The following is a 16,686-nucleotide window of genomic DNA, read 5'->3' on the forward strand; positions in this document are numbered from 1 at the left end:
TGTTCGATCAATCAATCAATCAATCAATCAATCAAGACAATAGTGCACCGTCGATCAGGTGCGCGTGTTGCTGATGCATGCAGCATTGGCGACAGCTGTCGTGGCAACGCCTGGCGGGACCTGCAGATGGCAGCAGCGGCCTCCCTCCCTCCTTCCTCCGATTGCCGCGTCGAACAAGACAAAGCGGAAGCAGGTGGCAAGCGGCAGGCAGCATGTCTCCACCCGGAGGGAAGATCAACAGACCCAAAACGGTAAGAAAGCTCGGCCAGAAACAGCCAAGGCACACTCGAACGCGCGGCCGGCCGGCCCGGGCGGCTACCTTGCTTGACTTTCAAAGTTGCGGACCCCTTAACGCCGCACAGAGGAACTTATCGCCGCTTGAGCTTGAACTTGCGCTGCGTCGCTTTATTTTTGATTTTCAGTTTTTCTGCTTCGGGAAAAGGAAAGGAGGGAGGATCCTCTTGTGAAATAATACTTCATTGTCAGGAAAAAGACGCCAAGTTGCCTGATGCAATGAAAGGGCTGCTTTTTGGGACAAATGTTTCTTTCGTTCGTTGTACTTCCCTCGCCGGCTGGCCGGCCGGGCCGGCTGGCTGGCTGGCTGGCTGGCTGGCTGGCTCCACATAGGCAGCTGGCTCTTGTCGATTAGAGTAAATGTGATGTCATGTTGGACAAGTGACCTCGGTTTTTACCACGCACAAGCTGAAATATCTTTATCAACATGTGATTTCACCCAAGAAATGTGTTTTTGTTGCAGGACTTGGGCAAGAAGCTGTTCAAGCGCCGTCGCGTCCTGGGGCGGCAGAAGAAGAAGCGCAGTCAGATCGTGGGCGCCGTGCTGGACCGAGGCCTCATCACCGTCCATCACCTCCGGAAGAGGAAGTGAGTCGCTCCCCAGACCAGCCCAGCCCAGCCCAGCGCTTGCCTGCCTGCCTGCCTGCCTTTCAGGGCGCGTCCACCATATGCGCAATCAAAATGTCTGCCCTCTTTCGGCAGAACGAGTCCCAGGGCCAACATCACCTTGTCGGGGAAGAAGAAGCGAAAGCTCATCAAGCAGCTGCAGCACCTCCAGAAGGACAAAGCGCAAATGGAAGGTGAGCTTTTCAGATCGGGCCACCGATCCCCGACTCGCTCGGCGTGCCGTCGCGTCCTCTCCTCTCTCTACCGTGAGCCGGCCGGCGAACCGGCTGCGCTCGTCACAAGCGGGAGTCGACGAGGAGATGCTAACGGCGCTAACGTGGACCGCAGAGGCGCTCGTCGGCACAGTCGCCTTCGGGACGCACCGAGGGAGAAAATAAGACGAGAGCCGCGTCGTAAGCCAAATGGACGGGCGGGAGCCCCGCCCCAAAGCCAATGTCGAGCCTGTGAACCGACAGAATGCCCAAAATGGCCCCAAGTTGGCTTGGGCACCTTCTCTGCCTCCTCTTGTTACTCCGGCCGGCCTGCTTTCCAGTAGAGCTCCTGTTGTGACTGCATTGAAGGGGGGGGGAAAAAAAAAAACATGGCATGCATGGAAACTGGACATTTTGGGGGTGCCAAAGGGGAGCCACGCCTTCACTTTCTAGTAACCATACAAATGTGGTGTGTGTGTGTGTGTGGCCAGTTGAAGCTGCAGCTCATCCACTAAAGAAGAAGGCACGCAGGAAGAAAAGGAGCAGCCCAGCCTGCGAGGACGTCAGCATGGACCATGACTGTCAATAACCCAAATGACTCTCTTGCCGCGGGAATAGCGCTCAGGCACCACAAGTCAGCCATTCTTTTGGCTGTCGCAAAAAAAAAAGTGGACCTTTTCTTTGCGTCCGTTGTTCTGTGCGCGCGCCTTTTAGTGGATTCAGTCCATTTGACGTGAGTGTTCCACGCATTCATTTCATGCCCATTGTTTGACTTGAGACTGGAGTGGAAGGGCGTGGCTTGGCAAAGGTGCAATTTCGAATAAAAAAAAAAAAAAGCACGAAAACCAGACATCATTCAAATCATCCAGATGAAAATATCCATCCATCTATCCATACACGCAGGTCAGTGTGTCTGACGGAAATAAATGAAGGGAGGAGACGATAAGAAAGCCGTCGCTAAGGCAAGAATAGACCAAATCAAAGTCAGACCCAAATAACGATGAAAAAGAACTTTCAAACAAACGGATTCCAGCCCTGAAAAGGGAGGGAGGGAGGGAGCGAGCGAGCTAGCGAGCGTGTGGCACCCCGCCCCCTTGCATCCCCCTCCCCCTCCCGGAGGACAAAGCCAAAAATGGGTCATCTGCTCGGAACCAGCGAGCTTCCTCGTCTTCTTCGTCCCGTAAGACGAGCAGCTGCCGGCGGCCTCGGCTCGGCTTGGCTCGGCTCGGCTCGCCTGGCTGTTTCACCCCTGCGGAGGGAGGACCACTCGGCTGGCGACTGAACCCAATCGGACGATCAGCTTTTCATCCGGCAGGTGTGTGTGTGTATGTGTGTGTGTGTGTACGTTTTCGTGGACAGGGGCGTGTGCGCCGCGCCGGAGTCTGGCGGTACCAGGAGCGATCGAACCAGCGGACGGAAGCGGTGAGCGGCGTCAGATTATGCACTGACGTCAAGCAACGGGACCGACCGACCGCGCGCTCGCTCGCTCGCTCGCCGTTTGATTCCGTGCGAAGAATGGCGGCTAGGCGGGTGACGTCACCGTCCGCCGAACAAAGACTCCGAGAGGCGGACGAACATTTTGGAGTTGGCTTGCACGGTGAGCGAGCCGTGCTCGCTGCTGCGCTAGTCTTAGCGACGAGAATGACGGATCGAGCGGCCCAGACGGCCATCACTCGGCTCGATGCGAAGTCCACCCGGGTGCTCGCGCTGACGTCAGCGCGCGTCCTTGTGCACTTTGGACGCCAAAGGTCCCGCTAACGATTAGAAGAAATTGACGGGCCAGGTCTGCACGTGTTTTTCCAAATTTGACGACTCTTTGGCGTGCTTTTGTTGCCTCGCGGGCTGGCTCTCACGGTCACCGTCGGGTCTTTCGAGTGGGCCTGAGCCCAAAGTGACACCTGCCCGCGTCTTCGCTGCCTGCCTGGCTGACTGGCTGCCTGCCTGCCTGCCTGCCCGCCTGCCTGCCTGCCCGCCCTGCCCGCCTGCCTTGACTCGTGAAATTTTTTTGCCGTCAGCCGCTTCCAGACTGGGCAGTCTAGCGACCAGTCCATCGAATTGGGTCTCTCCTTTTGTCTTATAACTGGCGAGCGACATATGTATGGTTGTGTGTTGTGCTTCACGTTGACCTCGATGCACTTTGTTCCTTGCAGACGAGCGACAAGGCCGTCAGCCCGCCTTCCGCCATGACTCGGCCGCTGGCGCTGGTCCTGGCGCTGGTCCTGGCTCTGGCCCCGCCGTGCGTCCGCTCCCAAGCCGAGAGCTGCTTCTCCCGGCAGCACGCCAGCGCCGCCGTCAATGCCAGGGCGGCGCTCGCCTCCGCCGGCGTCACCGCCGCCGCCCGATCCGCAAAGAGCGAGCAGGAATGCGTGCTGGCCTGCTGCTCCCAGCGGGTGCAAGCCGGTGAGCGCCACGTCTCCACCTGGATGTCGCGGCGGCGCCGTCCTCCTCATTGTCTCTGTGTCGTCGCAGGCGCCAAGTGCAACGTGGCCGTGTTTAATAGCAACAAGCGTGGCGGCGGCGGCGGCGGCGAGGACAACTGCTTCCTGTACCACTGTCCCAATGAGCGCGACTGTCCGCTGATGCAGGCGCCGCCCGGCGTCCGTACCTTCGACATCTTCAAAGGTAACAAGTTGGCACGCATTCGCCGATCGCGTCTCGGGAGATGGCCGCCCCTTCGCAAGTAACCGACCGACGCCTGCCGACCAGAAGGACATCCGGGTCTCTTTCCGCCACAATGAGCTTTCAGAAAGCGGACGGTAACGCTCAGGTTCTGCTCTTCTTGTGGTTTCCCGCACAGGTGTGATCCACCCGAGCACCGTCCGTCCCACCGCGACCTCGATCGCCAGCGCGCCCGCACTGACCGTCGCCGCCGGCCGCGACGTTTTCGTGACCGTGGCTGCCGCCAAGCCGGCGGACAAGGCGGCGGCGGCGGCGACGACAAAGCAAAAGAAGGCAAAAAGCGCCAAGAAGACAAAAAGTCAAGCGGCGGCGCCAAAGACTACTGCCGCAGCGCCTTTGAGCACTCCGCCTCCTCCGAGCACAGCTCGGCCTACGACGTCTGGCGCGAGCGCACCTCCGACAAGCGCCACGACTCCGCCCCCTGTGACGACAACTCCCTCTGCTGCAACGTCCCCTACAACCACGACAAGGCCGCCTCCTAGCAGCAAGACTCCGCCTCCCGCGCCTTCTCCTTCAGCGGCACCCGTGACTCCTCCTACTAGGAGCACGAGCCCTTCTCTCCTGACAACGCCTTCGTCACGTCTGACCACAGCCACTCCGATAACATCCGGCAGCAGGCGAAGTCAGGCGTCCAAGGTGCCGGCCCAGGAGAGCGGCGCCAAAATCTCGTCTGGGGTGCCGAGGAGCGGCGTGGTGGCGTTCCTGGTGGCGGGCGCGGTGGCGCTGATGCTGGCACTGGCTGCGGCGCTGGGCGGGCGCAAGGCCGTGGAGTCCTTCGACAGACGCCATTACACGCGGCTGGAGCTCACCGATCTCCACTATGACCTGTGATCTACGTAGGGCGGGACGCTGCTCGGGGGAGAATATCTGCAAACTCAGGAAGACGCTCGCCGACGACACGCGGGACTTGAATTGCTGTCGTTCGTTTCATCTTCTTCGAAAGGCCACTGAATAGCGGATGAGAAATTACTCTTTTATTTCCATGTTTCAAACGGACAATCCACTCTGCTTGGGTGACAGGTTGGCCCCGTATCATCCGTCAGAAAATAGTCCGAAATGGGGACGATTGTTTTTGCTGACAGAGAGGAGATTTGACTCTTTTCATGGAGGACTCGACAAATTTATTGTCAGAGAGGCTGAAATCTCGAGCAATGTGACCAGTTGAACTTCAACAGTGGCTCCAAATGATGAACGCATTCTCAAAATCGTCATTTGTGATTCAGTCAGTTGTCTCTTGATGAATGACTAGTTGCACCCCTCCCGCACCGGCATGTTGTCCATCTGCTTGCGCGCGCGCGCACACACACACACACACACACACACACACACACACACACACACACACTTTATTTTAAGATGACGCTTTGGTTGTCTTGAATGACTTGAGCGTTTCCTAGTAGTTGTAGTGCTCACCTTGACCACATGGTGGCGGCAGCAACTGGCTCAATCGCTCGACACTTCCCAGCATTTTTTTGCTCATATTTGTCAGATTGTTCATGCTGCTATTGGGTTTAATCCAAAGCTAATGTTGTTCTCCAATCAAGCAAGGCTTTTTTCAGAGTTTCTTCTTCTTGTACGCATTAAAATTGGAAAGATTCTTTATCATTTTGAAAAGGCAATGTCATTTCTAAATCGTGTCGTGGTGAAAAGTGACTATTTTAGGGCTATTGTTTGCTGTAGTGGATAAAAAGCGCAACAAATAGGTTTTTACGTTGAAAATGTGGGCTTGGGGGGGGGGGGCAGAAGCAGTTTATTTTCGTTGAAATCGCGTGATGGCTGTTGGCTCCAACGAGTTCATTGACGTGGATGTGATCGAGTTGGTAAAATAGGACGTAATCGCACTCGATAATAGGAAATGTGAAAGATTAGAATAGCAGCAGGGCGCTTTGGTGCATGGCAAAAAAGTTGTTGGAAGTTTGCAGCAGTCCAAGCGGGAGAGAAAGTAGTCCCTGTGGAATGTGAGTGCGTTTGCGTGTGCAGCGGCTCCCTTTCTCCTTCCTTCCTTCCTTCCTAGGATGTGTTTTGGTCTCATCTTGCTACCGAACGTCGAGGTTGTCGAGCGTGCGGCTCGGCGATCATTTGGTTTGGTTGGGCTTCTAGGCGCTCGCTCGTCCATCCGTCCGTCCGTCTGTCCGACAATAGCGGAGAGGGCGGACGGATACGGCGGAGGCTGAGAGGCCAGGACAATGTACTGGCGTGCTTCGGCTTCCTCGGGAGAGTTGGAGCGTCGCGCCTGGAAGGAAGCAAACAAGCCAACAACGAGCCCGAGACGAGCGACAAAGGCCGCCAAACGACGACGCCAGCCGAGCCATGGAACGTCCGAGCGCCCCGGCCACCGCCTGAGCCACTTGTGCGAGGTCGAAGGAGGGAGGAAGCGGCCGGCCGCCCGCCCGCCCGGCCAGCCAGGCTAGGAGTTTACGTTCGAGGCCGCCCGCCGCCGCCGCCGTTGAGGTTGAGAAGGAGGCGCAGGCGCAAACGCAAACCCAGGCGGGTCACTCGCTCGCTCGCTCGCTGGCTGGCTGGCTGGCTCGGCCAAGCGAGCGAGATGTTTTTGCTCGCTGGCCGCTGACGAGCAACGAAAGGCGGCGACGAGCGCAGGCCGACGAAGGACGAGGAAGAAGCCAGCGACCGTGAGCAGCATGGCCGCGGTGCTGCGGACGCTCTTGTTTTCCACTTTTTGCCTCCCGCTGCGAGGTGAGTCCACCGACCGACCGACCGATCGGCCGTCCGCCCTTCCACACTTGACTCGAGTTGGCCTCAAAGTGCTACCGAGTGGGCTGCGCGGGGTCCCGATAGCTCGTGTGCTGCTCGCGGCCCGAGCGCTTTTGCTCGCGCTCCTACTTTGTCAGGGCATCAGACGACGTGCTAGCGCTAGCTCCGCTAGCCCGTCTTCGGCTAGACGAGGCGAGGCAAGCGGAGCACTTTGGCCAAGTTGGCTGAAAAAGAACCTCGCTCGTCCCCCAGGACTGCGCTTCTTTGCCCTCCCCACTCCGCATTGTTTGGCTCTCGCCACCCCCTCCCCTCCGTCGCTATCCATTCTTGCCTTGCCGCACGCGCGCGCGCTGCACCACAACATAAACGCAGCAACGCCGAGCCGAACGCTGCAAGCGACGGGACAAACACGCTCGCTGAAACGGTCTTCATCCTAAAGACATGCCGAGGATGCTGCTTCTGCTGATGCTGCTGCTAGCCATGATTTCTGAGCGCTCGCTCGCTTCGTCTGTCGAGCTCTTCCAAAAGTTTTACTTTTCCAAAGAGCACAAACTTAAATGGAGGAGGGGGATTCAGTTCCCGTTTCGGTCATATCGGAAACTGTCCAAAATGTTGACCATCGTTTTCCCAAACTCAAAGCAGATGCTCGCAAATGAACTCGGAGAATCTGCAGAATCGAGAGGTTTGGCGTCGAGGGGCCCGACTCGCAACAAACGGGCAACGAGATCTCGCCGACGAGCCCAAACGGTCGCCTCTCAATTTGATGCGTAAATTGAACGGCACATTTGCTCTTCTGGACTTTGTCGCTCCCTCCGTTTCAAGGGGCCTTAGACGGCTCGCGCCTTCGAGGTCGTTTGCCGGACGTCCGCTGACGTTCCTCTCGGAGCCCGAGCTTTCGCCGGCCGCCGAGTCGTCCGTTTTCTCCTCCTCCGCTTCTCGACGGTCGATTGGGGTTCACGGCTTTACTGTTCCGATTTCCGACGGATGGAATTTGGAGCGGCCCCCGGTTCAGACGAGGATTTGTTTTTCCGTCGCCGCCCTCAGGCCAGCCCCTGCTGCTGTACGCCAACCGACGGGACCTGCGGCTGGTGGACGCGTCCCGCGAGCGCGCCAACGCCAGCGTGGTGGTGGGCGGCCTGGAGGACGCGGCGGCCGTGGACTACGTCTTCTCGCAGGGGCTCATCTACTGGAGCGACGTGAGCGAGGAGGCCATCAAGCGCACCGTCTTGGACCGGGCGGGCGGCGGCGGCGGCGCCGTCCACACGGTGGTGCCCGGCCTGGCCTCGCCCGACGGACTGGCCTGCGACTGGCTGGCTGCCAAACTCTACTGGACCGACTCGGAGACCAATCGCATCGAAGTGTCGGAGCTGGACGGAAGCCTGAGGAAGGTTCTTTTCTGGCAGGAGCTGGACCAGCCCAGGGCCATCGCCTTGGACCCCGCCAGAGGGTGAGTGCGAGGGGAGCTGGCCCTTTGTTTGCCCGCCGCGCACCTGTACTCCGCTCGCCACGGTGCGCTGACGGCACCTTTTACGCCGGCGGCAGCTTCATGTACTGGACCGACTGGGGCGAGATCCCCAAGATCGAGCGGGCGGGCATGGACGGGACCGATCGCTCCGTCATCGTGGAGCGCGACATCTACTGGCCCAACGGACTCACGCTGGACTACGAGCAGCGCAAGCTCTACTGGGCCGACGCCAAGCACAGCTTCATCCACCGCTGCCACCTGGATGGCACCAACAGGTACCGACCGACCCGAGCCTTCTATATGCTCGCCTGCATGTGAGTAATGGAGAAGGACCAGCGGCCCCAAAAATCACGTGTGCTTGTGAGGGAGGGGGGGGCAACGAAAAGGAAAAGTGCGTGCTTGCGTGCGTGCCTGCGTGCGTGCGTGTCTACTGGGGACTCGCATTGGTGGGCGCCAGTTGTTGATGGAAAACAGATGTGAGATTTGCCGCTGCGCTCAGGCCTGCGTCACGGCCGCTCTCAGCGCAAAAGGTCGAGCTCCGCCGCCCGGGCCCATATTTCAAGGCGCCTTTGCTAGCGTTACGCTTTGGCATCACGTGAATTGCGGACGGCAAAAAAATATGGCGCTCTGGCTGTACGGCAACCCCCTTCCGGAAAATACACCTCAAATCTGCCACCGAGAGCCGACAACTGGCGGTCAAAGCTTTTAGCTGCTAGCTGACGTGACAATGTATGGGGGTCACCGCGCCCTGGCCCACTACGGAATTACACCCAAAACAAATGCAATCGAAATAAATAACCCAGGCAATCAGTCAGCAAATTCAAAGAAAATTTGATCACGAGCCGCTTCCTCCATGTTGCTGTTCTCCTTCAGGGAGGTGGTGGTGAAAGGCAAGCTGCCTCACCCGTTTGCCCTCACCCTCTTTGAGGACACACTCTTCTGGACCGACTGGAACACGCACTCCATCCACTCGTGCTCCAAGCACGACGGCGGCCGGCAGCGCGTGGTGCACTCGGATATCTTTTCGCCCATGGACATCCACGTCTTCAGCGCCAAGAGGCAAAGCCAGAGTGAGTCCAAAGGGGCGGCGACGGGGCGGCGCTGCGATGCGGCGGCGGCGCTGCTTGTTTCTGTAGCCAACGTTTTGTGACGGCGTTTCAGCGAGCACGCCGTGCTCTCTGGACAACGGCGGCTGCTCTCACCTGTGCCTGCTGTCGCCCGCCGAGCCCTTCTTCCGCTGCGCCTGCCCCACCGGAGTGCAGCTGCTGCACGACAACAGGACCTGCCGAGACGGTCGGTCGGGGCAAAAGCGGGCCGGGGCGGGCCACGGGAAGGAAACCCAAACTGATGGTCGGCTTTTGCAGGCGCCACACGCATGCTGCTGCTGGCGCGGCGGACGGACCTGCGGCGCATCTCTCTGGACACGCCCGACTTCACGGCCATCATCCTGCAGGTGGACGACATCCGGCACGCCATCGCCATCGACTACGACCCGGTGGACGGCTACATCTACTGGACGGACGACGACGTGAAGGCCATCCGCCGCTCTCTGCCCGACGGCAGCGACGCCCAGTTGGTGGTCACCTCGCAGGTCAGCCACCCGGACGGCATCGCCGTGGACTGGATTGCGCGCAACCTCTACTGGACCGACACGGGCACGGACCGTATCGAGGTCACCCGCCTCAACGGGACCATGCGCAAGATCCTGGTCTCCGAGGACCTGGACGAGCCCCGGGCCATCGTGCTGGACCCCGTGGCCGGGTGAGCGTTTGATGCAGATTGCGTGCTTTTGGGCTATCCGCTTGCCAGTTCTTGACGGGATGCGGGGCACCTCAGGTACATGTACTGGACCGACTGGGGCCAGGTGCCCAAGATCGAGCGTGCCGACCTGGACGGGACGGAGCGGCTGGTGCTGGTCAACACCTCGCTGGGCTGGCCCAACGGCCTGGCGCTCGACTACGACGAGCGCAAGATCTACTGGGGCGACGCCAAGACCGACATGATCGAGGTGAGTCGCGCTTGAGAAATGACAAGGTCTGCGATTGCGACCCACGTCAGGAGGCGCTTTCCTTTTTCTTGAATGGCATATGATTGGGGTTCGGCCGGTGCTCCTCTTGCCAAAGTGCGACTCGGACCTCCTCCCATTCCCTCCCTCCCTCCCTCCCGGTCTCGTCATTTTTGTTTCTTTTCTTTTCTTTCCGCGGCCAGCTCCCACATCTGGTTGCGATTGTGGCTGCGCTGCAGCTGTGGTGGGCTCCGTTTAGAATAGAAGCAGAAAGTCAAACATCGCCACACGGTGGTCAAACCCTTTGGCTCACCGTGGAAAGAAACTTTTATGTGCGCACACATATACATCAAGTATCTATAGATATATTTCTACGTATATCAGATATATTTATATCTCATAGCTATATGTCTACATGATAGCTAGCTAGCCACGCACGATGTGGGAAAGATGATTTGCCACGTCAGCCAAATGGGCGGGCCTCGGTTTATGGGCAACAAATGAAATATGCCCGGCTGGCACTGTGTCAGGTCATGAACATGGACGGGACGTCGAGGCGGGTGCTGGTGGAGGACAAACTTCCTCACATTTTCGGCTTCACGTTGCTGGGCGACTTCATCTACTGGACGGACTGGCAGCGGCGCAGCATCGAGCGCGTCCACAAGCACACGGCCGAGCGCGAGGTCATCATCGAGCAGCTGCCGGACCTCATGGGCCTCAAGGCCGCCTACGTCCGCCGGGCCTTCGGTGAGTACCTCGTCAAACTCACTGGCCGGTGGGACTTTTGGAGCCCGGCCCGGCCCGGCCTGAGCGTCTCCTGACCGTGGCCTGCCCCTTTGCCTCCTCGTCAGGCAGCAACGCGTGCGCCCACAACAACGGCGGCTGCAGCCACCTGTGCCTGTTCAAGCCGCAAGGGGCGCAATGCGGCTGCCCCATCGGGCTGGAGCTGATTGCTGACATGCGCACGTGCATCGTGCCCGAGGCCTTCCTGCTCTTCTCGCGCCACACCGACATCCGCCGCATCTCGCTGGAGACCAACAACAACAACGTGGCCATCCCGCTCACCGGCGTCAAGGAGGCCTCCGCCCTCGACTTTGACGTCACCGACAACAGGATCTACTGGACCGACATCACCCGCAAGGTGCTCCGTGCGTGCCTGCGTGCCTGCGCGCGCGTGTGCCCGCTCGCGTGCGCTAAAATCCCTTTTGCGCCTTTCCTCGCAGACCATCAGCCGGGCCTTCATGAACGGCAGCGCCCTGGAGCACGTGGTGGAGTTTGGTCTGGACTACCCCGAGGGCATGGCGGTGGACTGGCTGGGCAAGAACCTATACTGGGCCGACACGGGCACCAACCGCATCGAGGTGGCCAAACTGGACGGCCAGCATCGGCAGGTCCTGGTCTGGAAGGATTTGGACAGTCCCAGGGCGCTGGCGCTGGACCCGGCCCAAGGGTGAGCCGAGCGCGAGTCCCGCTTTACCGGCCCGAGCCGACCCGACCCCGCTCAGCCCGGCCGTCTCCTCCTCAGCTACATGTACTGGACCGAGTGGGGCGGCAAGCCCAAGATCGACCGGGCGGCGATGGACGGGAGCGGTCGCGTCACTCTGGTGGCGGACGTGGGCCGAGCCAACGGACTCACCATCGACTACGCCGAGCGCCGCCTGTACTGGACCGACCTGGACACCACGCTCATCGAGTCGTCCGACATGCTCGGTAATGCTCGACCCGACCCCTATTCGTGGCTAACAAATTCAAACTATTCTCGTGAGATACCAATAGAGAAGCCCGTCTCCGATGCCCGACAAAGGAAGGACCTGACGGAAGAAAGCGAGGCCGTGGACTAGCGGCCGGTGCCGTGCCCCATAATGACGAGAGCCGCTTTCATCTTCAGGTCAGGACCGCGAGGTGATCGCCGACGACCTCCCTCACCCGTTCGGCCTGACTCAGTACCAAGACTACATCTACTGGACGGACTGGAGCCAGCGCAGCATCGAGCGGGCCAACAAGACCAGCGGGCAGAACCGCACCGTCATCCAGGGCCACCTGGACTACGTCATGGACATCCTGGTGTTCCACTCGTCCCGCCAGGGCGGCTGGAACGCCTGCGCCTCCACCAACGGCCACTGCTCGCACCTCTGCCTGGCCGTGCCCGTCGGGGGCTTTGTGTGCGGCTGCCCTGCCCACTTCTCGCTGGGCTACGACAACAAGACCTGTAACGGTGAGGAGTCGAGCTTGTCGCCGCTGTTGTCGGGTCGGGCCGGGCTTTTAAGCCGCTTGTTGTTTTTCAGCGCCGACGTCCTTCCTGCTCTTCAGCCAGAAGACGGCTATCAACCGCATGGTGATGGACGAGCAGCAGAGCCCCGACATCATCTTGCCCATCCACAACCTGAGCAACGTGCGCGCCATCGACTACGACCCGCTGGACAAGCAGCTCTACTGGATCGACTCCAAGCAGAACGTCGTGCGTCGCGCCCAGGAAGACGGCAACCAGGTGGCGAGGCCGAGGCGCATTCTGCCCCCCCCCCCCTTTCAAATACTGGCGGGCTAACGCTGGTCCACCGTCTGTTTGTGCGCCGCCAGAGCATGACGGTGGTGTCGGGCCTGCAGCTGTACGACCTGAGCATCGACATCTACAGCCGCTTCATCTACTGGACCAGCGAGCTCAGCAACGTCATCAACGTCACACGCACCGACGGCGGCCGCGTGGGCGTGGTGCTGAGGGGCCCGCACGACAAGCCGCGCGCCATCGTGGTCAACCCCGAGCGGGGGTGAGTAGAGAGAGATGCGCCAGCCAGCCAGCCAGCCAGCCAGCCAGCCAGCTTCTTCTCCTTCTCTGCCTCTAATTCTTGCTGTTGACAGAGGCCACTGATTACCGCTTTCTTTGTGTTCCTTTTTTTTTTTTTTTCTCTCCGCTCGTTTGTTTGGAGCGGTAATTGCAGCCTTGGCTATGCTTCGGGCCGGGTCCGGCCGCTAATCTGCGTGCGGTTCCCAGATGAACTTTGCAGATGTCGCAAAAGGAGGAGCCCGACGCCTTTTGGGCTGATTGATTTTTTTTTTTGATTTTGAACGTGCGGCCTGTGTCTTCTCAGGTACATGTACTTCACCAACCTGCTGGAGCGCTCGCCCACTATCGAGCGCGCGGCGCTGGACGGGACGGAGCGCGAGGTGCTCTTCTTCAGCGGGCTGGGCAAGCCCGCGGCGCTGGCCGTGGACAACGAGCTGGCCAAGCTCTTCTGGGTGGACTCGGACCTGCGGCGCATCGAGAGCAGCGACCTGTCAGGTACGCGGCGGCGTCCTCGTCCAACATTGCCGCTCGTAAAGCAACAAACACTGCTGCGCTGCGCCCTAGTGGCTGATCTCTGCAGTGCACATCGACCCAGACGTGCTCTGTGGGAAGTACAAAATAAGAGCCCCTTTGTCTAATATCGAGAACAATTTCACCGTAAATGGTCTCGGCTCACGTTTGGATGCTATGAGACGGCGGGCTAACGCGTGTCCCGCTCCTCCCGATCCTCCCGATCCCCCCGATCCCCCCGATCCCCCCGATCCCCCTCCTCAGTTCCTTACTTGTTTTTTTGTCGGCCGAGTTCCCGAGCGCCTTGTTTTCCTTTGCCCCGCCCCCGCCCGACCAGGCGCCAATCGCATCGTCATCGCCGACTCCAACATCCTGCAGCCTGTGGGCCTGACGGTGTTTGGCAAGCACCTGTACTGGATCGACAAGCAGCAGCAGATGATCGAGCGCATCGACAAGACCACGCGCAAGGGCCGCACCAAGATCCAGGCGCGGGTGGCCTACCTCAGCGACATCCACGCCGTGCGCGAGCTGGACATGAGGGACTACGGTGAGCCAAATGGAGCCTTTTATTCGGGGCTGTGCCAAATCCCTGGACTCATTAGCGCGCGCGAAAAACCACATTGGCGGCCAATGGCTGACGTGCGCTCGGCTGGGCGTGGCGTGGCGTGTCGTGGCAGGTAAACACCCGTGCACGTGGGACAATGGCGGCTGTTCGCACATCTGCATCGTCAAGGGTGACGGCACCAACCGCTGTTCCTGTCCCGTCCACTTGGTGCTGCTGCAGAACGAGCTGTCCTGCGGAGGTGATTGCCTACGGCGTCCGTCCGTCCCTGCCTCCGCCCCTGCCTCCGCCTTCCCTGACGCTCTCCGTCATGCCCCCTCAGAGCCCCCCACGTGTTCCCCGGAGCACTTCTCGTGCCGTTCGGGCGAGGTGGACTGCATCCCTCAGGCGTGGCGCTGCGACGGCTACGCCGAGTGCGACGACATCAGCGACGAGATGGACTGCCCGGTGTGCTCGGACAGCGAGTTCCAGTGCGACAGCCGCCAGTGCATCCAGCTCAGCCTCCGCTGCAACGGCGAGGTCAACTGCCAGGACCGCTCCGACGAGAACAATTGCGAAGGTGAAACTCGCCTAAAGCTCGCCCGCCCACCTGCCGGCGATTTCGTCGCTCAAGTCGCTCTGCCTTTCAGTGCGCTGCCCGTCGGACCAGTTCGCCTGCGCCAACGGCCAGTGCGTCGGCAAGCACAACAAGTGCGACAACAACATGGACTGCGCCGACAACTCGGACGAGATCGGCTGCTGTAAGACCTTCGCTCGCTCGCTCGCTCGCCGCTTCCTCCCCCTCGCCGTCCTTCATCTCCTTCTTCTCGGTGCGGCAGACTCCACGGAGGAGCCGCCCCCGCCCAACAACACGGTGGGCTCCATCGTGGGCGTGGTGATGGCGCTCTTCCTGGTGGGCGCCGTCTACTTTGTGTGCCAGCGCGTCCTGTGCCCTCAGATGACAGACGACAGCGAGACGGTCGCCAACGACTTTGTGGTCCACGGGCCTTCCTCGGTGCCGCTGGGATACGTGCCGCACGCCGCACCCCTGTCCGCCTCGTTGCCAGGTGAGGAGCCGGCCAGCCGGGGAGTCCCGCCTCCGGCGCTAACCCGCTTGTCGTTTGCGACAGTCATGTCCGGGGGCAAGTCGGCCATCGGCTCGCTCAGCATCATGGGCGGCAGCAGTGGCCCGCCGTACGACCGCGCCCACATCACCGGCGCCTCGTCCAGCAGCTCGTCCAGCACCAAAGGCGCCTACTTCCCTCCGGTCAGAACCTTTCTACAAGTGGGGGGAATGACCGTGTGAAATCAAGGGAATGACCGTGTGAAATTTTCTCGCCGCTAGATCCTGAACCCGCCTCCTTCTCCCGCCACCGTCCGCTCGCAGTATACGCTGGAGTTCGGATACTCGTCCAACAGCCCGTCCACGCACCGATCCTACAGGTATGCCTCCAGCCAACAAAGGAGGTTTCCAAAAAGCTGCCTAAGAAAGTCAGCAAAAAAGTCCTTTGATTTGCAAGCATTGGCTTTTTTTTTTTTGTCTCATTCGTTGATGCAATTGCTTTGGAATTGGAGAAAAAGAATGCGCGCGCTCGCTCAGCCCCACACACACACAAGCGCACGTTTGCAAGTGGCTAACTCGTGTCGTACGTCCCGCAGCTACCGGCCGTACACGTACCGCCACTTTGCCCCTCCCACCACGCCGTGCAGCACCGACGTGTGCGACAGCGACTACACGCCGGGCCGCCGCGCGCCGCTCAAGTCTGCGGGCGGCCGCGCGGCGGCCAAAGACTACGCCAGCGACCTCAACTACGACTCTGAGCCTTTCCCGCCGCCGCCCACGCCGCGCAGCCAGTACCTGTCGGCCGAGGAGAACTGCGAGAGCTGCCCGCCGTCGCCCTACACCGAGCGCAGCTACTCGCACCACCTCTACCCGCCCCCGCCCTCACCCTGCACGGACTCGTCCTGAACCCGTGACGAAGCTCGCCAACATGTCCCCCCCCCCCCAGTGTAAATAGCAATTGTGCATAAATGAGGTTAAAAATGGGAACGCCAGGCCGGCTGCTGCGGAACATTTGTACATTGAAAAAGAGGAAAACATTTATATATTTTCTATACAGCGTTTACTGTTGATGCCATAGAGGTTTGTATTCTGACGTTTGTACATTTTTTAAGAAAAGCTTTTATTCAAATCACACACAGAGAAGTTGCCTTAAAGGACACACTACGCCAAATACGGAGCGTCCGCCATTCCAGCCGCCCCATCCCCGAGCGCCATCCCCGCCGGTTCGCCCAAGCCCCCCCCCCCCCCCCCCCTCTTCCCGTCCCAATCGAGCAGCCGCCTTGTGCCTGAGCAGTTGGACAACAAGTGTTTTTTGTAGAGCAGCATTGCGGTGCATTCATAAGCTATACGTTATCGACCACACCGAGAAGAAGCAGCAGCAGCAGCAGCAGCCTTGTAAAGCTCTCCTTCCTCGTTTTCAATCTCTCATGAGCGTGACCATGTTTGTTCTCTTCTGTTGCGTACCTCAACCTGCAAAAAGTTTGACATTGAGCCGTCGTTCGGAGCCACGGTTCCTGGGCCTCGTTTTGCAAAGCCGCCGGCTCAGCAAATACGGCGGCGCTTTTGGCCCCGGCTCGTTGTCTTTTCTATTTTTCAGCGTTTGGTTGTTCCTCCTCTCCTTTGGCTCATCCGGCTGCTACCGTTAGCCGCTCCTGTCCTTCTCCTTCCTTTTGTTCAACATAAAGTGAGTGACCTTGTACTTTGTGCCGTCTCTGTGTCTGTCATTCCTCCGGTTCTCCCCCAAGTCGTCGTCGACGCGGTCTCGTTTTTCCGAGGATCATTGACGTGGAAACGAGAAGAAAAGCGGTCGGATCGCC

The 16,686-nt window shown here is 59.7% G+C and overlaps 3 protein-coding genes across 8 annotated transcripts; all 3 read left to right on the forward strand.

Moving 5' to 3' along the window:
- The first annotated feature begins 105 nt into the window (after positions 1 to 105).
- Positions 106 to 1,920, forward strand: c4h11orf98 (chromosome 4 C11orf98 homolog). The gene is made up of 4 exons (XM_085902411.1): positions 106 to 251; positions 758 to 882; positions 997 to 1,094; positions 1,604 to 1,920. Exons 1-4 carry the CDS (start codon positions 213 to 215, stop codon positions 1,699 to 1,701), a joined length of 360 nt encoding a protein of 119 aa, XP_085758537.1. The 5' UTR covers positions 106 to 212; the 3' UTR covers positions 1,702 to 1,920.
- Positions 1,921 to 2,109: 189 nt separating this feature from the next.
- mansc1 (MANSC domain containing 1) lies at positions 2,110 to 5,486 on the forward strand. Of its 4 annotated transcripts, XM_085902407.1 has the most exons (5): positions 2,466 to 2,534; positions 3,128 to 3,171; positions 3,263 to 3,512; positions 3,582 to 3,734; positions 3,910 to 5,486. In XM_085902407.1, the coding sequence occupies exons 3-5, from the start codon at positions 3,296 to 3,298 to the stop codon at positions 4,620 to 4,622; spliced, it is 1,083 nt and encodes a 360-aa protein (XP_085758533.1). In that variant the 5' UTR covers positions 2,466 to 2,534; positions 3,128 to 3,171; positions 3,263 to 3,295; the 3' UTR covers positions 4,623 to 5,486. The 4 variants fall into 4 exon arrangements, with proteins under 4 accessions (XP_085758532.1, XP_085758534.1, XP_085758533.1 ...); XM_085902406.1 differs by lacking the exons at positions 2,466 to 2,534; positions 3,128 to 3,171 and adding an exon at positions 2,110 to 2,427; XM_085902408.1 differs by lacking the exon at positions 3,128 to 3,171 and having other exon boundaries at positions 2,443 to 2,534.
- A 280-nt stretch (positions 5,487 to 5,766) lies between these two features.
- lrp6 (low density lipoprotein receptor-related protein 6) lies at positions 5,767 to 16,573 on the forward strand. Of its 3 annotated transcripts, XM_085902383.1 has the most exons (23): positions 5,770 to 6,485; positions 7,548 to 7,950; positions 8,046 to 8,243; positions 8,842 to 9,038; positions 9,130 to 9,261; positions 9,333 to 9,729; positions 9,805 to 9,976; positions 10,504 to 10,720; positions 10,825 to 11,114; positions 11,197 to 11,423; positions 11,499 to 11,683; positions 11,862 to 12,188; positions 12,259 to 12,461; positions 12,551 to 12,738; positions 13,060 to 13,250; positions 13,603 to 13,812; positions 13,943 to 14,068; positions 14,150 to 14,386; positions 14,457 to 14,567; positions 14,646 to 14,873; positions 14,937 to 15,073; positions 15,152 to 15,249; positions 15,466 to 16,573. In XM_085902383.1, the coding sequence occupies exons 1-23, from the start codon at positions 6,431 to 6,433 to the stop codon at positions 15,773 to 15,775; spliced, it is 4,839 nt and encodes a 1,612-aa protein (XP_085758509.1). In that variant the 5' UTR covers positions 5,770 to 6,430; the 3' UTR covers positions 15,776 to 16,573. The 3 variants fall into 3 exon arrangements, with proteins under 3 accessions (XP_085758508.1, XP_085758509.1, XP_085758510.1); XM_085902382.1 differs by having other exon boundaries at positions 5,767 to 6,485; positions 14,646 to 15,073; XM_085902384.1 differs by having other exon boundaries at positions 6,259 to 6,485; positions 14,457 to 14,873.
- The last annotated feature ends 113 nt before the right edge of the window (positions 16,574 to 16,686 follow it).

This window comes from Syngnathus leptorhynchus, chromosome 21 (genome assembly GCF_054491065.1).
Source record: "Syngnathus leptorhynchus isolate UIUO chromosome 21, UIUO_Slep, whole genome shotgun sequence".
Classification (NCBI taxonomy): domain Eukaryota; kingdom Metazoa; phylum Chordata; class Actinopteri; order Syngnathiformes; family Syngnathidae; genus Syngnathus; species Syngnathus leptorhynchus.